General features: G+C 35.6%; 3 protein-coding genes across 4 annotated transcripts; 2 read left to right on the top strand and 1 right to left on the bottom strand.

Annotated features, from left to right (window-relative positions):
- Positions 1 to 44: 44 nt before the first annotated feature.
- On the top strand, positions 45 to 3,632 carry LOC117634271 (nifU-like protein 2, chloroplastic). The gene is made up of 4 exons (XM_034368296.1): positions 45 to 457; positions 563 to 668; positions 2,330 to 2,640; positions 3,059 to 3,632. The coding sequence occupies exons 1-4, from the start codon at positions 386 to 388 to the stop codon at positions 3,245 to 3,247; spliced, it is 678 nt and encodes a 225-aa protein (XP_034224187.1). The 5' UTR covers positions 45 to 385; the 3' UTR covers positions 3,248 to 3,632.
- A 594-nt stretch (positions 3,633 to 4,226) lies between these two features.
- Positions 4,227 to 12,148, bottom strand: LOC117616564 (valine--tRNA ligase, mitochondrial 1-like). Of its 2 annotated transcripts, XM_034345918.1 has the most exons (20): positions 11,878 to 12,147; positions 11,720 to 11,776; positions 11,034 to 11,200; positions 10,878 to 10,950; positions 10,710 to 10,775; positions 10,539 to 10,622; positions 10,072 to 10,149; positions 9,872 to 9,955; positions 9,598 to 9,677; positions 9,136 to 9,193; positions 8,758 to 9,060; positions 8,485 to 8,652; positions 7,865 to 8,064; positions 7,337 to 7,736; positions 6,707 to 6,958; positions 6,125 to 6,625; positions 5,576 to 5,667; positions 5,355 to 5,454; positions 5,091 to 5,242; positions 4,227 to 4,642 (listed from the first exon to the last, which is right to left on the bottom strand). In XM_034345918.1, the coding sequence occupies exons 1-20, from the start codon at positions 11,932 to 11,934 to the stop codon at positions 4,507 to 4,509; spliced, it is 3,108 nt and encodes a 1,035-aa protein (XP_034201809.1). In that variant the 5' UTR covers positions 11,935 to 12,147; the 3' UTR covers positions 4,227 to 4,506. The 2 variants fall into 2 exon arrangements, with proteins under 2 accessions (XP_034201809.1, XP_034201808.1); XM_034345917.1 differs by having other exon boundaries at positions 10,539 to 10,775; positions 11,878 to 12,148.
- A 4,458-nt stretch (positions 12,149 to 16,606) lies between these two features.
- Positions 16,607 to 23,616, top strand: LOC117616566 (probable magnesium transporter NIPA4). The gene is made up of 9 exons (XM_034345919.1): positions 16,607 to 17,211; positions 19,195 to 19,251; positions 20,846 to 20,936; positions 21,009 to 21,169; positions 21,305 to 21,432; positions 21,534 to 21,671; positions 22,533 to 22,625; positions 22,870 to 22,975; positions 23,145 to 23,616. Exons 1-9 carry the CDS (start codon positions 17,037 to 17,039, stop codon positions 23,252 to 23,254), a joined length of 1,059 nt encoding a protein of 352 aa, XP_034201810.1. The 5' UTR covers positions 16,607 to 17,036; the 3' UTR covers positions 23,255 to 23,616.
- Positions 23,617 to 24,740: the final 1,124 nt, after the last annotated feature.

Genomic DNA, 24,740 nt, shown 5'->3' with positions numbered 1-24,740 from the left:
AGTTTCAAAATTAGGTTTGGATTGAGGTTGGATTTGGGAGGGCCTCAACTCATCCCTAACCCAAAAATGTTTTCAGTTTTAACCCGCCCAATCGGGTTAAATCTCAAACTGCGTTCAGGCTAAACCGACTTTAAAAATAAGGAGGAAACCGCAGATATAAACATATAAAAATTGAAGGGAAAGAAAATCAACGGCGGCAAACGAAGGAAGATACGCCCAGATACGAGAGAGCTCCGAGTCTTTTTCGTTGATATTTACCCTTGAGAGTCTTCGTTTGTACTTGTTTGGTTTGTGAGAAAATTTTAAATAGTAAGTTCAAGAAGAAGAGAAAAACAAAAAAGAACGGAGCAAATTTTAATATCAGCTTCTTGTATTCGAACCAGCGATGAGAGCCATGCTTCTAACTTCACCGTCATACTGCAGACCCCAACAAGCCCTTCAGCAACAACCTTCCACGGTTTTCTTCGACTTCCCTTCATTTTATGGAAATAATATAAATTAATTTTCTTTATTATTATTATTATTTTTTGTTCATTTCTAATTTTTACAAATTTGTTTGCAGAGTTGGATTTTATTTTTAGGAGGCTCCCATGTGTCGTTCAGTAGAGGGCATAATCTGGCGCGGCCTCGCTCACGGGTTCGATTGCGTTCAGCTTCACGCAGCCTAGGTCAGTTTCTTTGAATTTGGAAATCGATTTCTGTGTTTTTCTTATGTATTTATTATATTTGGGATATTTACATTCCGAGACTGAATCAATTGGTCTGAGGTTGATTTGGAAGCATGAGTTGTATTTTTCAATCATTTAATATTGAATTTCAGAGATTTCAGAGTCCTCCAAAATTGATTTCTTTCGTGTGCAATTTTGAGATAGTAATATTAATTATTTCAAATTGCAACCTATCATCAAGTTCAACATGTGTATAATCTTGATTTGAACTGAATTATGTCCTGACTGAACTTTAGGCTGTGTTTAAGTATTGGAGACGCTGTTTAAAACGGATTGGCATACTATGTACTTGTTTTTGTTGAAAATATTTATCTTATATCTCTGTGTATCTTGTCCTAATACGAATGGTTACCATGCTTTTCAAGCACTGTGCCGCTTGTGTTGCTTCAATGCAACAATATCAAAATATTTCCTAAATTGAATTAGGTTTAAAGTGATGATTAGTTAGTTCAACGGCAAACATGTAGGTGTTTATTGGAAGGTTTAGGGATAGAAGTCCTGTGAATTCTTATATTAATTTATGTTGAAGCCTTGAGAATAAGAAGAGATGTGTGGATTAACCATCAGGTGCCTAGAGAAGCTAAAGCCCCTCCTGAGGTAAGATTATTAGTTTGGTTAATTGCTCATGGTAGAATTAATACCTGTGATTTGGTTCTAAGGAAAAGGCCTGGCTGGTATTTTTCTCCTAACTGGTGTGTTATGTGCAAAAGGGACAGCGGGACTGTGGATCATCTGTTTTTGCTTTGTCCTGTTGCCTCTTCCTTGTGGGCTAACTTGTTTCAGGTGGCAGGACTAACGTGGGGTAGCTTCGCATCGTGTAGTGCGGTGCTTGAAGCTAGATTGAACTTCTTTGGTGGTAAGAGGAAGGGTTCAGTGTTGGAAAATTGTGCCATGATGGCTGTTTTTTGGGTAATTTGGGGGGAAAGGAATAGGAGATTTTTTGAGGATGTGTTAGGGGATGAGGTAGAGCAGCTTTGGGATCGTATCTGATTCTAGGCATCGCTATAGGCGTCTATTTCAGCAGAATTTAGGGAGATTAGCTTTCAGCTCATCCATCTAGACTGGAAAGCCGTAGTTTTGTAATGTAGAGTTTTTTTTTAGCCTTTCTGTTTTGTGTGGTGGCCTTCTTGGCCACCTCTTGTTCCGTTGGTGTCTTGTTCTTTTTTGAAATAAAATTTCCTCTTTTCAAAAAAAAAAAAAAAGAAAAGAAAAGAAAAAAAGAAGATATGAATGGGATGTCCAAACTTGCTCTTTGATTTGCAATATTGACAGCTGTATTATTCCAGATATGAAAAATAATCAAAGATCATACGTAGGTTCAATAGGGACATGAACTCCAGGTATGCCATACTGTTTTGAATTTCACAGACCGTTCCAAGCCCAAACAAAAGTTGATTAACAGCCATTTTAAAACTTTGTTACATCCCAAAAGCATGCATCCAGTGGAGTAGAGAAAGAAATCATACAATGTATGGGTGTAATGCTCTTTTTGTTGTAGAGGTGTTAAGATTGTCCATGTAACAGGTGTGCTGTGACCCTGAGTCTCTTTTTACTTATCCCTAGTTGGATGTTTGATGGTCATCTATTTCATTACTGTACAGTGGTTAAGGCAGTTGCTACTCCAAATTCAGCAGTCGAGTTGTCACTGACTGCAGAGAACGTTGAAAGTGTATTGGATGAAATCCGACCATATCTGATTTCCGATGGGGGAAATGTTGCATTACATGAAATTGAAGGAAATGTAGTGCGCTTGAAGCTACAGGGAGCATGTGGCTCCTGTCCAAGCTCTGTTATGACAATGAAAATGGGTATTGAGCGTCGTTTAATGGAAAAAATCCCTGAAATAGTTGCAGTGGAACCAATAGCAGATGGAGAAACGGGGCTTGAACTGAATGAAGAAAATATAGAGAAGGTAATATTTCATTTGAAATATTCACTCCCCTTCAATAATTATACTGGATATACTTTCCATGCTTACTTCTTCACACATACAGAATGGGTTTTCATTAGATAGTCCAAGTAGCTATTTTTACTACTGCTATTTAAAAGATTATGGTTTAAGAAAAAAGTATTCTGAGTTTATTATATGTATTTGATATAGGAAATTGAACCACTACAAAATTTAAGAAAATTGTTCTGTGTTGTTTGTTTCCTTTCTAAGGCTTTGGAAACCCTTTTCCGGTTGTCAACATCCAATAAAACCTTGCATATTGCTTAATTGCATTACTTTGCTTCTTCTTTAGCTTACCTACTGTTTAACAGTATGGGAGAAATTTTGTGCCTTGATTTGAAGGATGCCATCTTATGTATACATGCACAAACTGATCCAGGTACTTGAAGAAATTAGACCCTACTTAGTAGGGGCAGCAGGTGGATCTCTTGAACTTGTAACAATCGAGGAGCCTATAGTGAAAGTCCGTATCACAGGTCCAGCAGCCGGGGTAATGACTGTTAGGGTTGCTGTCACACAGAAATTGAGAGAGAAAATCCCATCAATTGCAGCAGTTCAACTACTGTAACATTTTTTAGCTGAAACAAAGAGGAACACGAGATGATATCGTTACATTCTTCTGCAGATAGGAGTTGGTGTACTCTGCAAATTTTTACAAATAGTCTGATCATGTACAGTTAATAAGTGAGATGCAATAGTGGAGCACTACTTAAAGGAAATATAAGCGTGAATTTCGTTGAGAGCAGCTCGTATTATTTGTTCATTGAAATCTTTGCCGGGGGGCCATTGTCAAACTTCCAGTATGTTGTTATCGATTGATTGTACAGTGTAAGCTACTTGGTAATGAATTCAATCAGCTGTAGTCACCAACTGGTGTTCCTACTCTAAATTGAAAATATTATATTGCAAATTGTCTGTCGAATTTGGAATGTAGCCTCCAAATGTGCTTCAAATCTTTGTTTGTTGATTTGCTTTCATCCTTTCAGTCAATTCCAATGAGTCATATATTTAAAATTGGTCCCTTTTTAAAGATCTCTTAGAGAATATTTCAATGGTACAATTTTTTTAGTGTTATTGAGGACATTTTGGAAAAGGTCAAAGGAGAGAGATATTTTTAAAAGAAGCCAAAATGGATAAAAATGCCCTTATTATTTTTGAATTTTCTAAAGAATTTTTTACGTTTGCATGTCTTTGATTTGAAAATTGAAGGGTTTTTCTATCTTTTTCAGAAAAGTTTTGGCTTTTTCCAAAAGTGAGTTTTTGTGTGGCTAAAACCCAAATTTACTTATTTGATTTGAGTACGTAAAAAGAACATATAAGTAATATAACTATTGATATAAAGCTATTAAATTGTACCATTGCAAATAAAATTGTATTTCAATTCAATAAATGCTAAAATTGAACTAATCAACAATCATTGTGGATGCTCTTAAAATAAACAAAAAACTTGACATAATTTAATAACAATGATGAAAGCGAGGGACAAGTAGAAGCACGAGGACAAGAGAAGTCAATAACCGAATTCAGGGAGCAAAGTACAAATCAAGTACAAGTTGAGGGACCAATGCCCTAATAACCCTTTTAAAAAATAGTCTGATCATGTACAATTAACAAGTGAGATGCAATGTCAACAAGGTTTAGCCCGAAGAAAAAGGATCTTGACTTGCAAACCCTTCCCTTGTAGTTTAGATTATCGCTTGTATCTTTTTTTAAATAAATTGTAAGATGCAATACCAATGCAATAATCACCCTATTTGCAAATTAAACTACAATATTCAAAATTTAAAAAATAATAACAACTATATTATAAATATCAAAGCGTCCCTTTTAAGACTGCATTTTCAAAGACTTCATTTGCTTTTCCAAGGAGGCTAGCTTGTGCGCATTGGATTCTTGAATCTTCTCAGAGGTCTTTTCTTGGTACCCGGGAGCACTTATCATCAACAGCAGATTTTCCCGTTGCCTGTTAGTTATAATAAAATCAATTAGTACCTTCCAAGTGTTATTCAAGTCCTAAACAGAAAGAAACCAACGCAAAATTCAAAGCCATTTACCCAAAAACACCAGATTGACAACCATCCTAGGTAATAATCCAAATCCAGAACACCTTTTGACTCATCTTTGAATAACATTATACACATTACAATTATAATGTATTGAAATCCAAGATTTGCACAGTTTTCTGAAAAAATATGTTTGCCTTGTGATTAAGAGAACATCCCTAAGAACCATTACTACAAAGCAACCAACCCCGTGACAACTTGATAGTGTGTGTATGAAAAACCCCCTCCCCCTTCCTAACTTTGGCAAAATAAGCAACCAACCAATCAAAGGCCAATTTACAAATATCACAAACGATAAATAGAACAGTGCAATGCATCACAAGTAAAATCTTTGAATAATGTGCTTACAGTATGAGTTTTTCCATCTTCTCTCTGATCTTTTCAGGGTCTGCCTTTACTCTTGGAACCTTCAGAAAAACCGAAAGGTTTTCATTTACATCAGACATCACATATCCATCGGATTCGGTTGGCAGTGGAAAGCAGTCATTCGGGCTGACTACCTGTAGGGATAAGAATAAGGCATCCTTTTGTTCAGCACCAAGAGGCAAAAGAATTATTGTCGAAAGAAAATATGCTAAAGCAGATATTTTGAAAGCAAAGCATATCATTTACTGTCAAAGATGACAAATAGGCAAGAGTTTCAATCTCCAGTTGATGGCTGCATATTATCTGCCGATCCAAAATCGTTTGACAAATCACAAAAGCTGATCGCCTAAAAGAACACATAGAAAGAGAATGAGAAACTGGTTATATCCAACTTATAACATGACATATCAAAAGTTCAGAGATCTTAAGAAACAGGAAAGATGTCACACTGCACTAACAAGATGTACCTTTCACGACTTTCTTTTGCAAGTGAACGGAGAGATTTCACAAGAGACTCTATAAGGTTCATCTCAGACTCCACCCTTCCATTTGTCCAGTACTGGAAGAATAACATGACGGAGGTAGTTACTACACAAACTCAGTTCAGATCAATAGTCAAACATTGTATGTGCAGTCCTTTATGGCCTAAGAAGAGTAATGAAGCATGTGAACTTTTTGCAGGACCATTTGCCTCTAGTTTAGGCTGGTCAGCAACATAGTTAAAAGTTAAAAAAGAGGACGAGAGGAAAAAAAAGCAATTTCCTCATTTATTACACAACAATATAAGAAAAATAAATATCAAGTGAATAGTGAAAGAACTTAAAACAAACCACGATCCATATGAACTTGGGACATGGCCTGCATGAGCTTGTGGCCGCTGTGTAAATTCAGCCGAAGGTTTTACACAATTATACTATGGTTTATCGGATATCATATCACATTACTACGTGCATGTTCAAAGAAAGCAACTATGCATTTATTCTGTTGTGCCTCTCTTTTAGTAAAACTAAACTAACCTCTATAGTGGATGGGTAATCACATATCATAATTGATGTTGCCCTCTTGTGACTCCCTGAAGATGGAAGACGCTGCCACAGTTCTTCTGTGATAAATGGCATAAACGGATGGAGCAACCGCAGCCCATTGTCAAGACATAACCATAGTGTGTCTCGTGCAAAACCCCTTTCAGACACAAACTTTGGATCGTTACCAGAAAAGTAAGGCTTGATAGCTTCAATAAAAACATCACACAACTGGTACTGCCACCAAGCATGCACTGCAGTGGCTGCATCTGATAACTCGTACGATTCCAGTGACAAAGCAGTTTTGGATATGGCCTTATTCAGTACCGAGAGTATCCACTGGCAACTAAATGGAAACACATTTGGATTTACACTTGAAGGTGGAACATATTCATCCCCAAGTATGCTCAGAGCAAATCGTACTGCATTCCACAATTTATTACACCAGATACTATAGCCCTCAACCCTTTGGACGTCCAGATTTATCTTATCATGCTGTCAAGATAATGAAATAGATTATTAGATCCATTTGAGAAAACAATTACTTGAATAAAATAGTAAGACAGAAGTCTAAACCTGAGCAGTATAAGACACAAGAGCAAAACGCAGTGCATCTGCACCACATTCCTCAATCCCATTAGGAAAGTCTTTCTTTAGACCTTCTTCCGAGGAAGCTACTTCCTTGGCATCCAAATTTCCCTCTAAAAGCTTCTTCTGTAGACCTTCAAGGGTGACACCATTTATTACATCAACTGGATCAATGACATTTCCCAACGATTTCGACATTTTACGCCCATGTGCATCACGAATCATCGGGTGCAAATATACCTGCAGACCGACAAAAGTTCACTGTCACTTCAGTAAGCAAAACATAAAATAAAAATCATCACACGCTTTCTGTGCATAAAATCAGAGCATAAAGTGCACAATCTTGCAGCTTACTTCCACTTGCTTGTTTTAAAACCCACCCTTAATGAAATGAAAAAATATATACATAATAATAAACAAAAAGCCTCCTGATTTGAATGAGGGAAAGCTTGTTTTCAGCTTCTTGCTATGAGAAGAAGCTAGCTAAACAAAAGATGCTTTTTTTAAAAAAATCCTGATGCCTTGCTATGAGATGTGCCTCACTCCACTTTTTTTTTAAAAGCTGTTTATAGCATGGATCCCCATCTATAATATAAAAAATGAAAAAATTATGCACACCTTGGTAAAAGGTACATTGCCACCCAATGTCATTCCGAGCATGACCATACGGGCAACCCAGAAAAAAAGAATATCATGCCCAGTTTCAAGAACTGAAGTCGGATAAAACGCCTTTAGATCTTCAGTGTCATCTGGCCAGCCCAACACAGACATTGGGAAGAGACCAGAAGAAAACCATGTGTCAAGGACATCAGGATCCTGAATTAATTGAAACTTCCCCTCATATGTATCACTAGCCTGTGCATGAGCCTCTTCCTCATTTCTTGCAACCACCCATCGCGCATCAACTACTCCAAAATATTCCGGCTTATCACTCTGATATACAATATACCAAGCAGGAACACGGTGACCCCACCAAAGTTGCCTCGAAACGCACCAATCACGAATGTTTTCAAGCCATCTGTGATAGTTAGACCAGAACTAAGTAATTTTTTTTCTTTTATAGGAAACTGATGAAGTATAGAAAGAAAATAAAAGTGACAAAAAATAAATAAATAAATAACGCATGCATGTTTCAAAGGATAAGACCTCTTCCATTCAGAAGTATACTGTCTGGGGATGATCTCAAGCTTTCTATCTTCATCTTCTATGGCAGCATCAAGGGCTTGCTTTCCCATACCATGGCATTTAAGGTACCATTGGGGCTTTATCATGGGTTCCACAACATCTTGGCTTCTAGAGCAAATTCCAAGGCGCATCTCATTGTTCTTTGCTTCTTTGAAGAGGCCCTAAATGCCATGAGAAAACTGTCATCAAAACATTCATAACACCATAGAGAAACTGACGCAAATAGACAGTACCCTCCATCAACTAGCAAGATTGTGCAACGACAGACTGATGATGCTGATAAGTGATGCAATTACAAATTACGTTAAATTTCTGTGTATGGGATGAAGGGAATGCAAACAATTTCAGCTTCAAAATTCATTGTTTGACAGAGTATCCAGGTGGACAAGAGTATTGAAGAGAGGAAGGAGAGTGTCGGTCAAAGTGTCAGAGATATTACTTCTAGCAGCGACAGTCTAGCTCAGGAGGTCACCACCAATAACAAATACACCGATCTCTTCGTCAAGCATTTATCAGTCACATAGGTACCTTGATGATCAGTATATAGGTTTCAAAGCACTGTAGTAATGTAAAATAGATACCTTCTTCTTTAGTGCTTCAGTCACTGCCTCTCGGGCTTTGAAACGTGGCATTCCTGCAAATTCTCCACCCTCCTGGCTTATTTTTCCGTCATCAGTAAAGATGTTAATGAACTCAAGATTATGGCGCTTTCCAACATTAAAGTCATTAGGATCATGGGCTGGGGTAATCTGCGGGAGGCAAAGAAAAAGAGCAAAAAACCTTTACATCCCTGAAACATAAACTAGGAAAAGAAATTTAATGCAATCACTTGCAACTTATATGTTAAACTATACCTTCACAGCACCAGTCCCAAATTCTGGATCAACAAGAATTTCATCACATACTATACGAATCCTTCTTCCATTGAAAGGATGGATGGCATGTTTTCCATGAAGATGCCGATACCTCTCGTCATTAGGGTGCACAGCAATAGCAGTATCACCAAGCATAGTTTCCACTCTTGTGGTGGCCACCACAATCTCACCTAAATCTTCCTCCAGAGGGTATGCAAAAGAAGTTAGAATGCCAAACTCCACAGGGTTCTCATATCCAGGAACCATCAGTAGTGTCCTTTCTTCTATATCAATGTAATCCACCTTTATACACCAAGAAAATTCCATAAATGCTAAAAAAAATTAGGGAAAATATGATGGTAAAAGGAGAAGACTGACCTCAATGTCAGATATTGCTGTGCGCAACACACAATCCCAATTCACTATGCGATTATCCCTGCAAAACAAAACATACCGACAAATCCAGTAAGCTTACCAACCAAACTGAAGAAAAAGACAAAGACGAGAGGATGAGGTATAGGTGTGGATGATTGAATAAGTCAATTGTAGTACACTATTATCATGATCCAATCCTTATCCCAACTGAACTATATAACTAAACAAAATATACACATGAAGTCAATCAAGAACCCGAAGGATAGAGCTAGCATCCACCACCAAATTAATATTAAACCTAGAACAACACAACAGTAATATCTTCTCCTCTGAAATTATTAACAGATATCCTATATATTGTTTTTATCAAGGAAGGTTAGATTCAGATTAGCATAGATCTCTGAGCTGGGAAACACACAATAAGCAAAGAAGTGTCCCCCTAATATTCTCCTATGCTGAGCATACCTGTAGAGAAGCCCTTGCTTATGAAGCCTTACAAAAGCCTCTGTCACAGCATTTGATCTTTTCTGATCCATAGTGAAGCACTAAAAACAAAGGAAAAACAAAGGCTTTATCAAGAACACACACACAGAGATAGAGAGAGAAAGAGAGAGACAGAGAGAGATATACAGAGATCTTCATGACTTGGTCTAGTAAACAACTTAAGCAATTCAACAAGACCACTAATACTTTGTTCCGAACCAAGTCAAATCAAGCTCCATGTAACTCAAATCCGTACCTCACGGGACCAATCTAGTGAAGCACCCAAACGGCGCAACTGCTGTAAAATGGTGCTCCCATGCTTTTTTTTCCATTCCCAAACCTTTCACAACAGTAAACCAACCAACAGTATGAATGGGTAAGAACGTTTTCAGAAACTCTGAGAACATCAAAATTATTTAAGGGATCTATTTCCAGCTAATTGCAGTTCAAGCTTACCTCAGCCACAAATTCCTCACGACCAATGTCGTGTCTGGTTAAATGTTTTTCACTCATAAGCTTCTTTTCAACAACAACCTATAATAAGCAAATGGACATCATCGCCAGCAAACGAATACATATGTAATGAAGATAAATCCAGATCCATGAAAAGCAAAAGTAATGCATATATGTATGGTCAACATACGATTAGATTAATAATTCGTTGTCATGGGCTATAAGAAACTGCTCTAACAAGAAAGGGTGTATCCCCTACACCGAAAGTAAGGCCAGATATACAACAGAATAATATACTTGTGGCACAAGGGTTAAGTTAAATTTCTGTGAAAAGCTGGAATGAAGGCATTGCAGTAACTACTTTTGGTCATAATGGTAATGTAATATTTATAAAACTTAACCATTTGCTTCCATTCCACCAAAAATGAAAAAACGAACCTCAACCATTTAGTAAAGAAAAGGAACACAACCTGTGTTGCTATCCCGGCATGATCCATTCCAGGCACCCACAAGGTATTGTAACCAGACATTCTACGCCATCGAATGATAGTGTCCTGCATATAGCAAAAGGACATACAACTTTCTTTAAACACCCTAACAGATGGTGAGCACAAACTCAGCAATTTATGTAAAGATGTGACCTCAATAGCAGCAGTAAGAGCATGGCCTATGTGAAGGGTACCAGTCACATTGGGGGGAGGCAAAACCTGCAATATATGTCAAACCTCGTTAATCTTCTCACACTTTTTTTCAGTTTAACCATATCAATGAAAACCCAAGAAGTTAGTTTGGAGCAGTATGACACTCACAATCACAAATGGAGGTTTGGAGCTGTTAGCATCTGCCAAGAAGAACCCCATTTTCTCCCACCACTCATACCACCTAAATCAGCAAGTATAGAAATATGAAGAAACTACAAGTACAATTTAGGGGAGAATTAATCGTGAAAAGAACAACACACTCACGATTTCTCTACAGCTCTTGGATGGTAGATTTTTGTCATTTGACCAGCCATCCGTTTCTTTTCTCCAAATGGAGTCTCTGGGTCCTTTGCATTTTCATCTTCCTCATCATAAAGCCTCACAATCCTCTTTTTACTCGTCTTAGAAGTACAAGGACTTGCTTGTTGCTCCTTGATGATTTTTTTTTTTTTTTTTAAGTGAATAAATAAATACACGTTAGCATTTCATCATTGTATTGATATTCTATGATAATGTGACAAAAAACTGCATCTAAGACCAGATTGCATCTACAGGCGCCCTGGGGCCAAAACAAGTTTGCAAGAACAGCCAATTGGAAAGCAATAGTCAAGTTTCTAATCCTCCGATCAACCAACAAAAGAATTATACCATTTGATTCCTTTATCAGCCCAAAAATTGCAAATAGTATAAAATAAAAAATAATCATGGAAGGATTTTACCATGAATCCATCATTGATTCTGTAATGACTTATTACCACCCTTTGCCAGGCATGGAATCGAGAGGGTATACAAGTTTTTTTTTTACTCACTTTTCCATTGAAGAATTGCTAAGTTCTTCAAAATAAAATTGACATGCAAAGGTAAGACAGGTTCTTTGTTATCTTGGAAGAATTGTTCAGAAAACTACAAAGAAATTGAAAAGAAAACCAAACTACATGAACCGCCATTACCTGAAGCTTGAGAGCTTTGTTTAAAGCTTTTTGCTTTTTCAACTCTTTCTCTTTTGCCTGCCCAAAAACAAAAAAGAAACATAACAACTTCTTCAGTAAACAACACTTCACCAAGCCTAAAAGGCCTCAGCCAAAAACTAAAACAAGCAACAGAGAACCTTTGTTTCCTTCTTCTTCTTCTTTATGACATCTGCCTCTTCAATTCCGGGAGACATCAGTGGCACGACGACGAGGGCGGAGGCGATACTGAAGGAGGCGGCGGCGATGGCGATGGCGACGGCGTTTTCTTTTTTGTTTTTTGTTTTTTTAGGAAGACGACCGGTTTTTTTTCTTTCAATTTAGTGTTGTTAAACAAACCTTAAAATTAATTGAGGAGTAACTTATATTTAGGGTTTGCGGAGATTTCACTCTAATGGGTCGGGTATGAAGGACATAAAAAAGGTATGGGGAATTTTTTAGGTATGGTGTTCGGGAAGGGGCAGGGATGATATTTTAATCCCCAACCCAATCCCTCCGCATTTATGATATATATATATATATATAGTCCCGATCTCTTGGACCACATGAGTCCAAGAGATTATGGTCACCTACCGTTGGATATTAATCTAATTGTTTAAAGAGTTAGTGAACCGTTGAATTTATATCCAATGGTGAATGACCACAAATCTTTTAGACCCCTGTAGTCCAAGAGATCAGGACTGTATATATATATATTGATGAGATATATATATTATAGTATGTATAAATATGCTATTAAAGTGATTGTATCGAATTAGTTTTATATTTTATATTATTATATTATATACTTATATAATTTATACAAACCTTAAGCCACACTGCTTATTTATTTAGTTAACTTCCAGTACATATATAAACATTCTTATATTGTCTTATAAGTACTGCCTTAGTACATTTTTTTCTTTCGACAAAGTCGTTATATATTGGTTTTTACTTCCGTAATGGGGCGGCTCGGGGAACCCATTCCCCAACGAATGTGAGGATGGGGAATCCCTAATATGAATATTGCGAGTATGAAGGTGGGGATGGGGGAAAAAAGCTTAATAGGGATGGGGATGAGAATGGCATACCCACCCTTGATTCGACCCATTGTCATCCCTACCTATGTTCTAATATTTATGGTGGTCCTTTCAAATCTTATAAATTTTTATGATATAAATCTTTTAAAATCTAAATGTAAAAAATCCTGATTACAAAAATCTTTTAAAAAAATCTTTTAAGTCATTAAATTCCTAAATAGTCTTTTTAAATCCATTGAACTTATTTATCCATAAATAGTATTTTAAAATCTCAATTGAATACACCCCTTTTAATCAGGAATTGAAGGTGGAGGATTCCTGATTTTACTTCCTAGTTTTTGAGGAATTTTGGGCATGTTTATGGGTATATATATATATATAAAGCAAAAGGTAGAGAATGGTGAAACATTCAAATACTATAAAATAGCATTGGTTAATTCAAAAATTAAGAATTACAATTATTAATTAAATGAGGATAATATGGTAAATTTACACTTTTTATATTACAAAATTTTAAATTAAAAGAAAAATCAGATAATGAATCATATTTTTATGGAACATAACTACCCATTATCATTTTTAATTCTAAAATATATATATATATATTTTTTTTAAAGTCCCTTGCACATGCTGAAGCGCGTGCGGAGCTGAAGCGCGTGCGGAGAGGATAGCAGAAAGAAAGGGAATGATTTCCACTCTTGACTTCTCCAGTGTTCTCAAAACCAGGAGTCAAATCAACTAAGGGAGTAATTAATCCAATTCTCATTCCTTTTTTCCCTTACTACCTTCCAAAAATACCCTTATCATTATACGATAATTCCTAAGCACCCTAAAGCTTTTAAAAAAATTCAGTGACTATTTATTAAGGGTTAACTATTGATTTGCCTCCTAAACTTGTACCTAACTTTTGATTTACCTCTTATCCTTTCTTTAAGAAAATTAAGGATACAAACTTCTTTTTTCATCAATTTCCCCTCACCCTCTAATCCTCAACATCTCTCTCTCTCTCTCTCTCTCTCTCTCTCTCTCTCTCTCTCTCTCTCTCAACCCAACTGTATTTTCATTCAATATTCCCCCTCCTCCTCATCCAAAGGATACAACCCTTTCCTCTCCCACTCATACCCACCTCCCCATCCCCTAGCTCAACCACTCGAACCCCCCTATCTTTCTCTTTCTCTAAATGGTCAATGAGAGTAAAGGAAAGCTCATATAGAACCCATAAACATGATCAGAATGTTTTTCACTATGTCTCTTAGCCTATCAATGGCCAAGTCAAATGGGTATTTAAAATAATAAATGTGTATTGCTTCAATTGGTGAAAACAAAACAATCATATTGAGTTTTTGAAATTAAAGGTGGGTGTTGATGGCTAGGTGAGTTGGAATTAGAGTAGTGGCTAGTGGAATTGGATGAATTTTGAGAAGGAGGAAAGGAGGAGAGAGATAGAGAGATAAGACTATGGGAGTGGTGGGTTGATTTTTATTAAAATTATTTTATTTTTTGTATTTTTATATTTAATGTTATTTTATTTTTTAGTATTTAGTTATTTGTAATGTATAAATTGACCAATTTACCCTTATATTTAATAGCAAATTGGATAAAATGTTGACGATTTAGATAACAGGGGGAAAATTGGCAAAAAATAAAAGTTAATATTCTTAATTTTCTAAAAAATAAGGATAGAGGTAAATCGAAATTTAGGTACAAGTTCAAGGGACAAATCAACAATTAACCCATTTATCACCTTTGGAAAAAGCAAAATTTTCCCCTTTTCACCTTGGTTGCTAGACTTTACTTGTCTTGTTATTCTTCTTATCATTATGTCATATTTGCTTTTTTATTATTTATATATATATATATATATTATATTCCTTATATTATTATATACTATTTTTTTCATCACTTATCATATAGTATCTTATATTATACATTAGTTATAAAATAAAGTTTTTTCAATTTTCGTTTTGAAAAGTTGCTTAGGTTAAAAATATATATTTATATGTGCAGGGCATTTAGTAATCAAATTAATTTATGTTCTGATTCATGAGAATTAGTAAACAATATCAAAGGGAATCAACTCCATTCTTATGCTGATTTCATATGGATAATAAACAGCTTAATTGGAATGACTCTTCTCATATTGATTCATTACTTCCCCAATTTCTTACTTTCTCCATTCATGGTAAGTAAACAGCCCCTCAATTCTAAGCCTAACAAATAAATAAAGAGATCAAATAATCGAAACCCAATTTTAAATTGTATTGGAAATCAAAATTTTAAAACAAATTTACAATTATAAGAATTTTAATATAATCAGGTTTTTAATATTCGAAAGCAAATTTTATCGTATTTGATAAAATTTACAAATACAATGTTTCTAACGGGTGTTATTCTCTCATTCTAATCTTCGTGATGAAATGCACAACCATCGTGATTCTGCTCATTCTCGTTGTCACAGGTGTTTCAACTTTCAATATCTCTCTCACTATAAGAAAATTGAATTTCATACTATGTACTGATATTTTCAATTCCTAGTAAGACTATAAACTTAAATCTATCTATTGACCCCCCAAAAAAAAATAAATAAATAAATTTCTATCCCAAATAGCAATAAGGATTATGCAACATGTTGGAGATGTTGTTGATCATTAGATACTGTTTTTATTTATTTATGTATATGTTGGTATTGATTTAAAATATGTTATTTTCATTTTATTTAAAGAAAAAAAAGAATTCACACTTTTATTGGACCTATTGTTAAGGTATTGTAGGGATCAAAGAGACAGTTTTGGCTTCATCTCACATACTTTTTTTCTTTAAGGTAGGAATGAGGAAAGGGAAAAACTCACACCCACGGGTATCGTACGTGGGGGTTTGAACTCATTATTATTTGGGAGCACACTAAAAACCACGATCAATCCAACTAACAACACATTGGTTCATCTCACATGTTCGGAAGCATCAATTTTGACATTATGTTATCGAAATCTTAAACATATACTTTCTTCAAATATATATATTTTTTTAAAGGACTACTATTCAAAAAATAAAATTATTTTTTAGGGGTCATTTTTTTTTTATATCTTATAAGTAAAAATATATTTTTTAATACAAGCAATAGTTTTAACTATATGGGGAAGGAGAGCTTCTCACATACACTATTATGGTGACATGAGAGTTCGAACATGAGACCACTGTTATGCAAATCAAAATAAATATTAAGACAAATATTTCAAGTAAAAAGCCATAAAATATAACTCTTCTCGTCTTATCACTTTTACATTAACACTTACCACAAACTATGACATTATTTTTTATACTACGAACACTTTTAAAATTATAGTTTACTAAACACTCAACTACATTAGTTCTGGTTTTTCTTATAGCACTGCAAAAATTATGGCAATACTTAACTGGTCATTAACTAGTTGTTATCATAATAAATTTAAGTTTTAGCCACAAAAAACTTTTACTTGTGAAAAAAAAACCATATGTAATTCTTAGAGAATTTTAAATTGTAACAACTGTTATACCAAGTTATGAGAAACTTTTTGTAGCCTTGAAATGACAAATCATTTTCAACTCGACAATTGATAAGGACTCAAGCCATTTTGTAAATATCTTCGTTTAAATATTGATTCACGATTTGTTTGTGCCTACGCATGTGGAGTCCATGTAAAATAAAAATAAGGTCCGCAATTACCCCATGGACATTTAACACCGAAAGCTAATCGGAGCTTACGTACTGTAGAATTCTCATGACGTCGGGTACTAATTTAAAATGATTTGAAAGGTTGATACCAATTTGAAATGACTGGAAAAAGTTGGGATTAATATGTAATTTACCCTTAAAGGATCGAAAAGATGGAGTATAGCACTCATCAACCTTTGGTCGGAGTGAAGTCGTTATTATGGTGAAACCGAGTTAAAAAAAATATAAATCCAATCTTCGATTCGCATTACAACACGCGACACGCCCTCTCTTCTTCTTTCTTCTTCTTGTTCTCCTTTGCCTTCCGATCTACAACAACAGACTACAGCTGTACATTTCTGTACCCACCGCCAACTCCCAGCGCCGACATTATCTTCAATATATTCTCCATCTAAATCTCTCTCTGTGTTGTTTCTTTGTAAACTCGATCGAACGTGCTCTCTCTCTCTCAACTCACTCCGAGTCGCTCGCCTATTTGGGTATTTGCAGTTTTGTAACAGTAATGATACACTCAAAGCCTGTGAGCGGAGAAGCTTTTTAGGGTTTTTGCTTCTGGGTTTTCTCAGCCATGGCGACTGAGGGTCAGAGCCCCCCGATGAGCTGGAGAGATTCCTACAGGGGCATGTCCTCTGACAACATCAAGGGTTTGATTCTTGCTTTGTCTTCGAGCTTGTTTATTGGTGCTAGTTTCATTGTCAAAAAGAAGGGTTTGAAAAAGGCCGGGGCTTCTGGCATCAGAGCAGGTTCGTAATTCACATGCTTTTCTGGGTACACTTTTCAAAGTTCAATTTCTCCTCTTTTTGTTATTCTGATGTGGGTTGTTGTCAATGGAGAGCGATTGGGTGTTTGAGTTTATGTTTAAATTGTTGTAATTTTCAAAGTTCACCCGGAATTGAGTGAAAATGGAAAATGGGTTACACTGTAGAGCGCAGTTCAGATTGGTGCCCACAGGTGTTCTATTTAGTGGATTGAAGTTGAAGGAAGTTTAGACCCTAATTTATGTTAACTATTAGTTGCGATTGTTAAATTCTTGCTGATATCTGCTATTTTGTTTTTTTTAACCCAATTTTACTCAGTTCATCAATTGGGAAGCTATATAAACTTAAAAGACCCTCTGGGTGTTTTAAAGTCACTTTGTGAACATATGATGCCAATTGTGTGTCTGGATGTGTGTTTTCTTTTCTAATGTTATGCAAGATTGTTTAATGTTGAGCAGTTGTGTTTCATTTTAGAATTTGTTGTTTAATTCTCAAACTTTTTTTTGTTACATGGAAATGGATATAGGATGAATAACTTATATGCTGAAGATTGATTCATAAAGTTGTTGAGTTTAAAGATTTTCCGTCAGTTGGCAATTTGGTTTGTCTAGTAGATTAGTAGTTCAAAGTTAAAGTGATATTACTCTTGTTGAAAAAAATGTTCACTTAATTCTTACTGAGTCTTAAATATCAGTTGACATTAATCACATGCCATTTCAAATTTTATTTGTCAATGTATGATTACCATATCTTAAGCAGTTGCATGCATGGTGTATGTATGATGCCTTTGGCGGAAGAAGCTCAGTATCAAAAGTTTATACGTGTAAGGGATAAATTTGTGAAGTTTTCATATATTTGTTATTTTAATCATTGAATTTTTAGAATTCTTTATTTTTCGTATCACAGTGATGTGTGTGAAATGAGTTTCTCGTTTGTCGCGTTATTGGTTCGCTAGACTTCCTTTGCAGTTAGTTCCAGTTATTAGTGTTACGTCTTGTAACCCTTGAATAGATACATTATGTCTTTGCAACTACTTTATTTAATTAGTACAAGTTAATTAAAAACACCAAAGGTGCTGCTCGATTCATATGATTATTGACAATACTAACAATGGGAATCCGGTAATGTGGGTTGATTTGTGAAATTTACATTTCTGCATTGATTTTGGTTGGCCAGATCAAGTAAAATATAGGAGTTAATTGAAGTATCGGTTAAAACTACGATCATTGTGGGTTTACCTTTAACGGTGTTGCACATTTATGATTTGATTGATTTGAATGAAAAGTTTAGGATTAACCTTTATCTTGAAACCATTGACCAAATCAACTATTGTTGTATGTCTACAAGTGATTGTTAGTTGCTGATCTTATGTCAAAGAATGTAATGATAGAATATTTTCAGAATATTGACTCTTTTAATTCAAGTCAAGTGATTGTTAGTCTCTGGGGTTTTTTCTTTCTTTTTATTTGTTGTTCTCAATATGAGTATTCTAGATGACTTGCATGTATTCATTGCATCTTACTTATCAGTACATATTTGGTTTGTTTACTTCCGTGGGGTTTTAGTGCATCATCTTACCTTTGTGATAAATTTAACAACTTAGTATCTGAACAACAAATAGACAGTAGTTGGTTTCAGTATGCTCTAAATAATGTTAAGGTGAATTTTGTCAAATTATTTGTTAGAGTTTTTAGAGAAGCTAGTCTGTATCATGTGTTATTTTTTTATTTCAGGTTTTTTTTTTCCCATGCCTTTGTTGCATGTCTATTCTTTTTTTCTTTTTTTTTTTTTGAATAGAAACATTGTATTGATAATCAAGAGGAAAAATCCTCGATCAAGAAGACCAAAAAGAAAGAGTCTGACCTACTAAGATTGCATGTCTATTTCTTTTATGCTTTATATGTTCCTGTGTTTCTTTCATTTGTCACATTGAATAATTGGAATTGAGTCACTTTATATGTTCGACAGGAGTTGGAGGATATTCTTACCTCTATGAGCCACTTTGGTGGGTGGGCATGATAACAAGTGAGTTATAGTTCTCTTTTCTCATTTATGTGATCAATGAAGATCAATATTGTTTGTTTTTTCTCTGAGGATTGTAGTTTCTATTTATATATTTGAAATGTACTGAAGGTGATTATTTTGAATACTATAGAAAAAAAATGACTTCTGATTAATTACATTTTCTAAAGTGCGCGTGCACAGAAATATGTGGATCCTAGTTGACAGATATTTGAAACAATAAAACTGATGAACCTTCAGAAGAGCGTCAAACTTATGTTTATTCTACAAGATACTAATTTACAGGGAAAGCCTTTTTGCACCGTAAGACATGAATAAATTGGCATACTTGTCCTTCCTGAATAGTAATTTTGAAAATGTCTTTATGTTCTATGAATTTAAGGGTATAATTCTAGTTTTGGCTAACCTTGATGAGGGCAATTCTAGCATTTGAGCATAGTCTAATTGATGGGACTTAACTACAGTTTACGCATTAACCTCACAATATGTAAGTGTATAAGAAGAAATTTGTTCTTTGGTATTTGGATCCTCTACTGATGCTATGAGTGCAGATCCCATGCTGATAAGTGGTACGGCGTCGTTCTGACTATCTCCAACTTAACATGTCATCTTTGTAGTTTTGGCTCACAAACCCACCTTTCATTCTTTAGCCAGAACGACGCATCCATCATTCATGTATAGTACAGCCAAATCCCATCCCCACCATGAGACAATCCGATGGGAAAACATTTTTATCACAATGATGATGGGTGTCCTATTCAGAATTGAGAAATTTTTGGACCCCAATTTTCATTTTCCTGCCCCTGTTCGGAGCATCCCTACAGATCCAAAATGTGGGTCAGTAAATATCATCCTTGGTGAATGGTACATGTAAAATTGGGTTTCTGGGGGATTTTTTGGTTTGAAGGAGTTAGTTGGATGCTATGGTCCAATGGCGATGGATACAAGTCATCGCCATTGGACCTGTTGACTGGTAACTGGTACAGTTAAATAATCCAAATATGATGTTGCGTTTGCTCTTCTTGACCAGGCAGAAGCCATGAAACATCCTTCATGAGACCCTCCAATCTTTCTTGTAAAGTGCCAGCTTTTGTGGAGAGATTTGTTGAGTTTCAGTAATGGGACGGTGTATGTGGAAGGGTTTTTACCATCACCGGTAGGACTGAGTGGAGCAGCGACGTTGCGATTGTGGTGGGATGGGAGTTTGTTGAGATAAGCCAGTTCGGCTCTGGTATTTTTTTATTATATTTTATCACAAGGTTCCTGGGAACCAAAAATAAATAAATAAAGCTAAACGTGTATTTGTGAAACATCAAAACGCAACCGTTTCAATTGATGAACAGAGGATCTGACCCTTTTCCTTTTGTTTGTTTTTTTTTTTTTGGGGAGGTCGGGGGGTGAGTGCTTAAAATTTCACATTTCCATCAAAACTTCGGGCTGGCTTAGTATGATTTTCCATTTTTCGTTTTGGTATCTACCTGCTAATTTATAGCTGATCACATTTTTAGTCTAAGGAAGTAAATGGATATTGTGCGTCTTATAGTCATGACCATATTTAAAAAGGAAAGTGCTGACAGACAATTGCCATTTATGACAGTGATCGTTGGGGAAATTGCTAATTTTGCGGCTTACGCATTTGCGCCAGCTATACTAGTAACTCCTCTTGGTGCTCTCAGCATAATTATCAGGCATGATGAAAACTCGCACATGAATATGGTTGCTTCATAGTATTGAGTGCTGATCATAATATTGTCTTGCAGTGCTGTGCTTGCACATATTATTTTACGTGAGCGACTTCATATTTTTGGGATTCTTGGTTGTGCTCTATGTGTTGTGGGTTCTACAACAATTGTGTTACATGCTCCTCAAGAACGTGGTATTGAATCTGTAACAGAAGTTTGGGATCTTGCCATGGAACCAGGTAATTGGTTTATTCTCTACAACCATTTGTCTTTTTATTGACCATTTGATTCTTAATTTGCATGGTTTACTCTCAATTGACTACACTGAAGGGAAAACAATTTTTTTTTTAATAATCATACTTGTTTGTTGGTAGGTTTTCTCTTGTATGCAGCTTTGGTCATAACTGCTGTGTTTATTCTTATATTCCACTTTATCCCGCAATATGGCCAGACACACATAATGGTCTACATTGGAGTTTGTTCCCTTGTAGGTTCCTTATCGGTATGTATTGCAATATACTTATGTTAATTTGAAATTAACTTTCTTTCTCTATGTCATCTTCTTTTCAAGTGTTTTTTACTCTTAACGGTGTCCTTTGACAGGTCATGAGTGTCAAAGCACTTGGAATTGCTTTGAAGTTGACATTATCGGGCATGAATCAACTAGTTTATCCCCAAACTTGGGTCTTCACTTTAGTTGTCATTACATGTGTGCTTACCCAAATGAATTATTTGAACAAGGTAAGTATTAGTCCTTTCCTGTCCTTGCATAATTGTTTTATTTTTTTAAAGTTTTCTAAATAATCATCTTCTATTTCCTCTTTGGATAAAACCAAAAGTATTAGTCCTATAAAAAGGTGGAATGTTCCATTTTAAATTTCTCCTTCATTACATCCATAAAACAACAGGTGGATGTCATCATATTCTAATTCAATAATTTCGAAGCTGTCAACAACCCAGGTGGTGGGTAAATTTAATCCATACCATTAACAATTTTCTTGAGTGACAGTGACCTCAGCTAACATGGGAGAGTACGTGTTCCCATAACGTGTACTTTCTGGTCTTTTTTATTGGTGGAATCCCGCCCCCTTTTTGTATATTTAAACTTTAACTCAATCGAACTTGCTTTTGATTGACCTTTTTTCATTTCACCCAAGCAAATTTTAAGACAGTTATAAAAAAAAAACTTAATGATAATACCAATCATCAGAAAAGGAACAAAGGATGTATTGAGGAAGCCTGAACTTGAGAAAAAGTCCAATCATGAAGTTTGCCCCCTTCTTGGTGCTTCAGCATTTGCTTTCACTGATGTCCAAAACCAGCCTAATGATGCATTATGTGACAGATCCTCAGCAACAGTATGCAGATTTTGTCAATTGTGACAAAACTATAATAGTTCACATTATTTGATTGTGGGTCTTGTTTTTACCTGTTACAATAGCCTCCTTTTGAATTTGTAGTCACTTTCTATTTCCTTATTGTTTTTCTCGTACGTTTATGGAGAATGGAACCATGTTTTACCCTTTTTCTTCATTGTTAATTTGTTATTGTTTTCTAATGGCTCCTTGAATTATTATGATAGTTTTTTCCCTTCCATTGCAGGCACTTGATACTTTCAACACAGCTGTGGTATCTCCGATATACTATGTTATGTTCACATCACTAACTATTCTGGCTAGTGTTATCATGTTTAAGGTATATTCTTCCTGCGATTATATTGATACTCTTTTTATTTTTGTTGTTACTTCGGAAATATTTTTCTGGTTAGTTAGATTTAAATTTTCTGTCATGAAACGCTTCAGTCTCAATCGAGGTGTCCATTGCTGCCACCCTCTCTGTAACTTTTAATTAGAAGCTAGTCCTCCAAATCTTTTCTGTTTTTCTTATTATGATGGGGTGATATTGAGTCTACATTTTTCCTATGTCACTGTATTTTCAGGATTGGGACAGACAGAGTCCAACCCAGGTTGTCACGGAAATGTGTGGGTTTGTGACTATCCTTGGAGGAACTTTTCTGCTTCACAGAACGAAGGATATGGTTGATGGTATGTTTCCTTTTATTATTTTTATCATTGATAGATTATTGTCAATCTTAACAAGGAACCTATGGTTGGGTGTTTGGTACTTGCCTGCATGGTTTTTGGACTCTGTGAACAAATAAATTCATGTTTCCCATACTTAACCTTGGATTGGTAATGTCATTGAATCGTACAGGTTTGCCAACATCAATGTCCTCCATGCGACTATCGAAGCATGCAGACGAGGATGGAATTGATGGTGAAGGCATCCCTCTTAGACGGCAGGATAGCTCGAGATCACCATGATGCATTCTTTAGCTCACATCTGCCATTCCCACAAGCTTGCATGCTTATTTTTGGGGGACGTTGCTAAGTGTACCTGTACTTTATGGAGCATCGTATCTACCCCATCTTACCCAATCTTATATATTTTTTTGGATAGCTTCAGAGATTGGTAAGAGTTTTCCCCCCTTTTTGTTTATTTTCGCTGATTGGCTTTACAGTTACTGCTTTTAGCAATAACGTTGTATACTCTCTCCCCCACTCCTTGACAAAGAGATTGGCCAATTGTAATTTACGCAAATTGGTTCTGCGGTGTATCTTTTGGCTAACATTTGCCATTCAATGGATTTTTAAAGAAAATCTGAGATGGATTTTTAAAGAAAATCTGAGATGGGCTTCTCTCTCTCTCTCTCTCTCTCTCTCTCTCTCTCTCTCTCTCTCACACACACACACACACACAAAGCGAATCTGGCTGATTGAATTTTTGTACAACACCGGCATCAAACTAGAGAGTTAATACTTGTTATTGTGCCCCGATATTTGTCTGATATCTTGGTGCACAAGTCACCACATGAACTGTCCTTGCTCGGATAGCACGTGTTGCTTTTGTTGTAATTTTCATTTTTAGAATAAATAATTCTAAATACATCGGAGAATTTGATCAGTGACCCCCCAAAAAAGAAAAAAGAAAAAAAAAGCCATGGTTGCCCCCGAGATTCCTTGCCACCATCTCAAGGGGTCAACCATGGCGCTTTTTTTTGTTTTTTTTTGTTTTTGGGTTGGGGGGAATGCATGTTTAGGCTCGCATTAAGAGCAAAGAAGAGAAGCAAAACACCCCTTCCTTACAAGCAAAGCAGGGTCTGAAACTTGAGCCAAAAGGAACCAGTTGGTTTACATTGGACGTAATGATTTGTAGTCGTAATGGAAAAGGAAATCTTTAGAAAAACGTTTTGAGGCAATAACAATTCTAATTGTAGCATTTCAACTTGGGTTTAATTAATTAATCATACTCTGATTTCTTATCCAAAAATAATTAAATGGCTTATGGATTTCCTACGATTTCCCCTCACCATCTTGCCTTGTGATAAAATAATTAGGATTATTCTACCTCCTCGTGCCCCCTAAATCAAGCAAGAAATCATTGTCATTTCGATTTGCAGCATGTGTGGTGAACCAGACCAGAGTCGCACAAGTTTATACTGAGGGGTAATCTAGGGCAGCGAACCTCAACCTTGTGACAAATTGGAATAAAATTCATTACATTAGAGTATGAAGAATGGTTGGATTTAAAGATTGATGAAATAATTGGTATTTTTAAAAAATTATTTATTTATTTTTTTAATATATATATATTATTCATTTATATTTAGTACCCATGATGAGAACTTATAATTTAAAGCGTGCCTGTCCACAGAAATCAAGTACCCAAATACACATTCTGAGTGCAAATAAAATTGCTCTCAAAATACCGTAAACAGTATGCTACTGTTGCGTTGGAATAACCAAGTGT

This window comes from Prunus dulcis, chromosome 1 (assembly GCF_902201215.1).
Source record: "Prunus dulcis chromosome 1, ALMONDv2, whole genome shotgun sequence".
Taxonomy (NCBI): Eukaryota; Viridiplantae; Streptophyta; class Magnoliopsida; order Rosales; family Rosaceae; genus Prunus; species Prunus dulcis.
Note: the sequence above shows the minus strand (reverse complement) of the source record. Positions and strands in the feature narration are given on the sequence as shown.

Coding starts and splice junctions, on each gene's coding strand:
- LOC117634271 (XM_034368296.1), top strand. CDS start 386: ATGAGAGCCATGCTTCTAACTTCACCGTCATACTGCAGACCCCAACAA. Junction 458..562: donor TTCAGCAACAACCTTCCACG/GTTTTCTTCGAC, acceptor ATTTGTTTGCAG/AGTTGGATTTTATTTTTAGG. Junction 669..2,329: donor TTCAGCTTCACGCAGCCTAG/GTCAGTTTCTTT, acceptor ATTACTGTACAG/TGGTTAAGGCAGTTGCTACT.
- LOC117616564 (XM_034345917.1), bottom strand. CDS start 11,934: ATGTCTCCCGGAATTGAAGAGGCAGATGTCATAAAGAAGAAGAAGAAG. Junction 9,194..9,597: donor AAGCAAGGGCTTCTCTACAG/GTATGCTCAGCA, acceptor TTTGTTTTGCAG/GGATAATCGCATAGTGAATT. Junction 5,668..6,124: donor ATTACCCATCCACTATAGAG/GTTAGTTTAGTT, acceptor TTATTCTTCCAG/TACTGGACAAATGGAAGGGT.
- LOC117616566 (XM_034345919.1), top strand. CDS start 17,037: ATGGCGACTGAGGGTCAGAGCCCCCCGATGAGCTGGAGAGATTCCTAC. Junction 21,672..22,532: donor AAATGAATTATTTGAACAAG/GTAAGTATTAGT, acceptor CTTCCATTGCAG/GCACTTGATACTTTCAACAC. Junction 22,626..22,869: donor CTAGTGTTATCATGTTTAAG/GTATATTCTTCC, acceptor CTGTATTTTCAG/GATTGGGACAGACAGAGTCC.